General features: G+C 48.2%; 1 protein-coding gene across 1 annotated transcript; it reads left to right on the top strand.

Moving 5' to 3' along the window:
* Positions 1-4528: 4528 nt before the first annotated feature.
* Positions 4529-5448, top strand: LOC127330222 (putative F-box protein At1g67623). Its single transcript, XM_051356504.2, has 2 exons — positions 4529-4677; positions 4824-5448. Exons 1-2 carry the CDS (start codon positions 4529-4531, stop codon positions 5446-5448), a joined length of 774 nt encoding a protein of 257 aa, XP_051212464.1.
* The last annotated feature ends 917 nt before the right edge of the window (positions 5449-6365 follow it).

Genomic DNA, 6365 nt, shown 5'->3' with positions numbered 1-6365 from the left:
TTGCAAGATTATCGGATTTGTGTGGTACAATGTTGTATAATGCAGGATATTGTTCACGAAGGGTGGCATTACCTAACCACTTATCTTCCCAGACTGCTCCACTTGTGGTATGAGCATGAGAAGAGGGCTCCTACATTTGCACTCCTCCTCCTCCGTCGATGCATGCTTCGCACCGTCACGACGGTTTGCATGAATGCCTCGCGCGGAGACTTCTTCTCTTTTTGCCACTCATGAATGGTTGCACATAAGTTGAAACATTGTGTTGTAGTGAACAATGAATATTGTTGCATGTTCAGTTCACCTTCTATCCCTTCGTTTCATCTCCCAACCCTCCAACTGTGTGCCTATAAAAGGGAGGTCGCTCCTCTCCAGAGATACACACGAAAACACAAATGCCACAGCCTCATGGTTCTAGAGCTTTGCAACAATCAAGGTCTTCCTCATCCCGTCTTGCTGTGTGCACCGGTAGTCAGGACAGTAGGCCTCCGAAACCCCGCCTCTTGTGATCCTCGGCGATGAGATTTTTGGGGAGCGCTTCTACGTGATTACTGAGTTCATCATGGACGTGGAAGAGTTCTTCCCCAACAACGATCTCTTCCCCGATAACAGCAGCCTCTACGACAACATGGGCGACAACACAGGCAACGCGAACGGGTCTTCTTCCGCTTTCAGTATGTTATTCTCATTCTCCTAGTCGAGATCATGATTCTTTTTCTAGTTCTACTATATTCTCTAGAATTCATAGTATCACACAACGTGTTAGATGGCATGTCTGGTTTGTTTCTTTTATTTCTAGCTATGTTTTATCTACAATTTTTCTTGGTTAATTTATGCGAAAAGTTGCTTATATTTTCAACACCCAAGTGCTTAGGGCAAAGTATTACTCTTCAGGAGATTTTTTGAATACATAATTAAAGGAAGGGTCATCTTATACATGGCAAAGTATATGTGCACGTATTTAGACTTTTAAGAAATGATATGTGTGGCGTGTTGGTAATGGTGAAGACATAAACATATGGAGTGCTTCGTGGGTGCCGAGTAACCCATCAAGGAAGATTATTACCCCTATAAGTAATATAGTATATACCAAGTTTCAAAACTTATTGATCCGATTAATAGATGTTGGGATGAACCAATGTTGCGATCCTTATATTTCTACACGGTGGATGTGAATAGAATCCTGATGGACAATTTTTGTATCTTGGAACTATACTAAATGTTTTTTTTTGTTCGATTAGCATACTAATGTGAGTGGGATGTCAAGAGATGTTCATGATCTGGTACCGGAGGAATTGATCTTTTCCGCCTGCTGGTAAATGTGGCGGGAGAGATGGAAGATCCCAAGAGATGAAAACGTCCAAAAGCCGACAAGGACCAGTCAAGCAATAGTGTGACACTATCTGTGAATTTCCACAGTGCGAGTAAGAGGAACCCGGCATAAGACGCCACACTTGGATTAAACCAGCGGAGGATTTTATGTCAGACTGAACATTGATGTTGCATTCTCGGCGGAGAGGTTCTCGGGGCCTACAGGAGCTGTTGTTATTAGAGATGACCAAGGGATGTTCTTGGCAGGTAGATGCAGTGGCATCCCACATGTTGTTGATGCAGCTACAAATCTCACTATGTGATGGACTCACCCTTATGGGTCAGTTAGGCTTCAACCGCATTGAGATTAAGAGTGACTGCACGGATGTTGTTGATACAATGCAAAATGGAGGAAATTCAATTGGTGGTACAACATCAATCTATGAACATTGCGAAAACAGCAAACGGAGACCGAACTACATATAGTTCTTTATTTTCAAAAATTGAGAAATCATAATTTTAAGTTTTAAAAAAATCTGAACAAAATTCTGAATGTAGACAATGATGAAATCTACAAACGTGCAAAATCTCAATGTGAAATTCTTTGTATTGTAGACTATACAAAAATGACAAAGTCTGACAGGTTTTATAGTTTTGAAATATGCACTATTCACTACTCTCAGATGCATACATTTGTCATTTTTGTGTAACCTAAAGTACTAAAATTTTCATATTGAGATTTTGCATGTTTGTATATTTCATCATTGACTACATCTATGATTTTTTTTTTAATTTTCTGACACTTAAAAATATGATTTCCAATTTTTTGAAAATAAAGAGCTACATGTAGTCGGCCTCCATTTATCCACTCTCCATGAACATTGTTCTTTCTTAGCTCGTAATTTTACTCATATTAACATTTCTCATTGTCCTAGGAAAACTAATGTAGTAGCTCATACTCTGGCTTGTAATGCGTAGGGATCTTAGGCTGTAACTTGGTTTGGGGATCCGTCTGATTTTTTTTCCTTTTTTGAGCTTTTTAACAAACGACATAAGCTTGTTTCCTAATTAATTAATAAAGTTTTTTTGAACTGAATTAATTAATAAAGTTTTCGTGGTGGCCTTTTCTAAAATAGAAAGAGAGAAAAATATCATGCTCGGCTCAAAGGTACGAACTCTCGAACGAAATACGCGATCCCTCCTGTGAGATCGAGCATGCGGAAACGGTTCGGCCCGACCTGTCGCTCCCCGCGGGCGACGGGCGGGCGATTCCCCAAACCCTAGCCCCAGCTCCCTCCTCCCCGCTCCCCCCGCTGCCGCCGCCGGGCAAAGCCCTGGCGGTGCCGGCGGCGGCGGGCCCCTAGATCTTGTTCGTGTGGAGGTGGCGCGGGACCTCTCCCGTGGGCAGTGGAGATCCTCTACGAGGAAGCGACGGCTCCTTGTGCGGCGGCCCGGCGCGCCGTGACGAGGCACCTCCTCGAGGTCGAGGCGGCGGAGCTCGGCGGCGCGGTCACCTCCTCACGGGCGTTGGCTGCGTCTTGTCGGCTTCTACGGGCCGCTCCGGCGGTAAGGGTCCCTGCGTGTGGTGTGTGTGTTTGTCCTGCCCAGGGGGGTGGCTGCTGGCCGGCCTGGCCATGGGCGCCGGCAGGGGAGCGAGGACGACGGCGGATCTGGCGGCTCCATCCGGGATCCGGCCAGTGTGGCTCAGCCTGCTGCTGGAGAGGCCACCTCGGCGTGCGCAGATGGTCAGATCTGGGGCCGATGGGAGGTAGGTTCGGCCGGCTTGGACCAACGGTGCTGTTGTGGTGGGTTCTTGTGAGGTCCGGCGGTGCGGCCGCTTCCTTGTGCGCTGGCTTGGGAGGGTTTGGGAAGAAGGGTTGTGCCAGCGCAGTCTAGGGTGACTCGCTACTGCCAGGACCGGAGCAGGGGCTCCCTCGGTCCTCCTCTTCTCTTCCATGGCTGCTCTCACCGGCGTCGCCGAGTGAATGCGCTGTCCTAACCTCCACTCGGCCCGCATACGGCTCTCTTTGGTCCTGCGAGGAAAAGATCCCAACTTTCGGGCTTCCGGTGCATCTCCGGTGAAGTGGTACTACGGTGGGTGGGCATTGGTGTCCCCGCTCGTGGAGTGGCTGATGTGGGTTTGTAGTCGACGGCTCGGGCGAAAGCCATGGCCGGTTTACCCGGAGCCGATGACGGTGACGCCCGTGGGCGCCATTTTCCTCCTTGGAGGTGTCTTCGTTGAGCCTCGGCTCTGGCCCCATCACGGCTGTATGTCTCTAGGTGAAAACCTTGACCCTTAATGGATCGAGCAATGGTGTCACCATGGTGTCACTCCCCTTCCTGGAGGCGTTGCTTCTGAGACTTTGGCGTTCTCTTGCTTCCCATTCTGTGGTCTCTTGTGCCTGGCGTCTGCACTTCGGTAGTCAGTTGGTGGGGATTCCGGTGGTGTTCGCCGGCGGCTTCCTCTGTTCTTCGTTTGTTCGAGACGACGACCCCAAGGCTTCAAGCTCTCTGTTTAGTGTAGTTGTTCTCTTCTTGTGTAGGAGTCTTTTTGCTCCGCCCTGTGCTGGTATTGTAAGCTGGTAACCCCAGCGGTGTGCGTGTGTGTGTGCTCGAGGTGTGTTGTATTCCTGGCCGGTTGAGGGTTTTGTTAATTCAAAGTCGGGCTCTTTGAGCCTTCTGTTTAAAAGATCGAGCATGCGAAGCTGTCCGACTCACACCACAAACGAGCGTGTCTGTACTGACTAAATAGCGCGCTATTCCAACGCTAATAGCACGCTATAGCATATCTGGAGAGCCGACGCTACGCTATTTCGACGCTATAGCGCGCTATTCGCGTTAATAGCACGCTATAATATGCTAATAGCGTATTTTTAGACTCACGCTATTTTGTTATAGCGCGCTATTTTTTTTCCTTGAGTACTGTACGTGTCAAACTTAATTTGCACCGTTGTGTAATGTACTCAACATACAACACCCCCAGGCCCCAGCTTTCTTTCTTCTACACGGAGTAGTAGAGGTACTCCGTAGTATACTCCCAGTCGGAGTAGCAGAGGTTTCGTAATCGAACATAGAGCTCTTAATTGCTATAATACTCCCAGTCGGAGTAGCAGAGGTTTCGTAATCGAACATAGAGCTCTTAATTGCTATAAATGGTTATCAAGCCTACCTTGATCGGTAGTCAGTTTTACGCATCACGCAAGGGTGTCAGATAGCAACCATGGTGATGACCAAGAGCGCGGTGGCGGAGAAGAAGAGCAGGTCGGCGCTCGCCGTCGCGCTCCCTCGTGAGCTCGTCGTCGACATTGTCGGGATCGTCGCGGCGAGTTCCTCGCAGCCCATGGCTGACCTCTGCAACCTACGATCCACGTAAGTTCTCATACATATATTCGAATAGCATGTGCGTGCATCGAAGTAGTTTAGAACAACGATCTCCATATTCCGATAATTTCCATTGGAAAAGGTATAAATCGCTAATGAGAATTCTCTCCTGACTGTATGTTGCGCGCGCGCAGCTGCAAGGACATGTACGGCGCATCCAAGGAACGCCACGTCGGCAGACGCTTGGCGCTGGAGAAGGAGAAGATGATGAAGTGGCGGGACAACATGGCCTACCACGCCATGCTGAAGCACCTGGCCGACGTCGGCAACCCGGAGGCCTGCTTCATCGTCGGCCTCACGCTCGTCTTCGCCCGACACGACACGCAGCAGGGCCGCGTGTGCCTCAACCAGGCGGCGGCCGGCGGCCACAAGACGGCGGCCTACGTGCTCGGCCTGCTCCTCTACACGCTCAAGGACCAGCGACAGCGAGACCTCGCGAAGCGGTACATCGGCCTGCTCGAGGGCGACGCGGGGTGCACCAAGGTCACCGCGGAGAAGACGAATCTGGAGTACAGGAAGTATCGACAGCTCGCCGCGAACGCTGTCCGAGAGGTGGCATGGAAGAAGGGGATGACGGACAGCAGGAGGTCGGGCCTCGCGTCGGTGCTGCTAGAGGATGACGGAGACCGGTGCACGAGCGCCCGCTGCGGCCTGCCACAAGGCGGCTGGGCGGACTACGACATCTTCTGCAGCGATGATTGCAGAATTAGGCGTGAGCGTCTTGAATTCTTTGGAATGGTGTTAAGATATCTACCTTAATTGGGCGCCAGCGCTATATATCGCTTAATTTTTTATATTGTTTTTGAGCGTAAGATCCATCTTTATTCAAGTAATGTGAGCAGTATTTGCGCTCGCCCGCGTGATCCCGGCCATGGGCCGCGGCCGAGTAACTATTTTTTTTTCCCTTCCTTTTGCTTTTTCTGTTTCAGTTTTTTGCTATTTCGTTTTGACACTAGGCATGAGCCAGCTGTAAAAAGTCTTCTATCAGCCGCCTTCCGAACTGTCCGATCTAGTTAATTGAACGAATTCCACTTGTTCGATTGTGGAACAAAAACGGTTCACAATTGTGGCGAGATCTACTAGTTCATCGGGGATGTGGTGGCGGGACCGTCGGCGGGAGCACGTGGCGGCGTGAAGCGCGACGCGCGCCTGATAGGAGCAGCGGTGGCCGGTAATGGGAGGGGTACACATGATTGAGCAGCACGAGCCGTGAGACGCGAGGAAGATGACCGGCTGATACAAAGAGTTTTCCTTCGCCTTTTCCTTCTTCTCTTTTAGACTATACTCTTTTACCCGTTTTGTTTCTTTCTATTTCTTTTGTTTTATTTCTTATTTCTTTCTTTCTGTTTTTTCTTTTCATTTTGTTCGCAAAATAGTTATTAGAATCTGAATTTTCTTAAAATTATGAACTTACTAAAAATGAATACTTTTTAAATTATTATTTTTAAAAAAATCTGAACCATTTTACCCTTAAACTAATTTTAAAATCTGAGCCATTTTAGAAGTGAACAATTTATAAAAATTTAAACCATTTTACCAAGCGAATAGTTTTAAAATCTAAACCATTTCAGCCGTGAACATTTTTTCAATATGAATCATTTTACCCGTGAATAATTTTTTAAATCAGAACCTCTTTAGCCGGGAACAAAATTTGAAAATATGAACCTGTTTTAACC

This window comes from Lolium perenne, chromosome 2 (assembly GCF_019359855.2).
Source record: "Lolium perenne isolate Kyuss_39 chromosome 2, Kyuss_2.0, whole genome shotgun sequence".
Taxonomy (NCBI): domain Eukaryota; kingdom Viridiplantae; phylum Streptophyta; class Magnoliopsida; order Poales; family Poaceae; genus Lolium; species Lolium perenne.
The sequence above is the reverse complement of the archived record's forward strand: the minus strand, read 5'-3'. Positions and strand labels throughout refer to the sequence as shown.

Excerpts from the sequence above, each read along its gene's own strand:
- LOC127330222 (XM_051356504.2), top strand. The coding sequence starts at position 4,529 with ATGGTGATGACCAAGAGCGCGGTGGCGGAGAAGAAGAGCAGGTCGGCG. Across the intron at positions 4,678-4,823 it reads CTCTGCAACCTACGATCCAC|CTGCAAGGACATGTACGGCG; the intron begins GTAAGTTCTCAT and ends GCGCGCGCGCAG.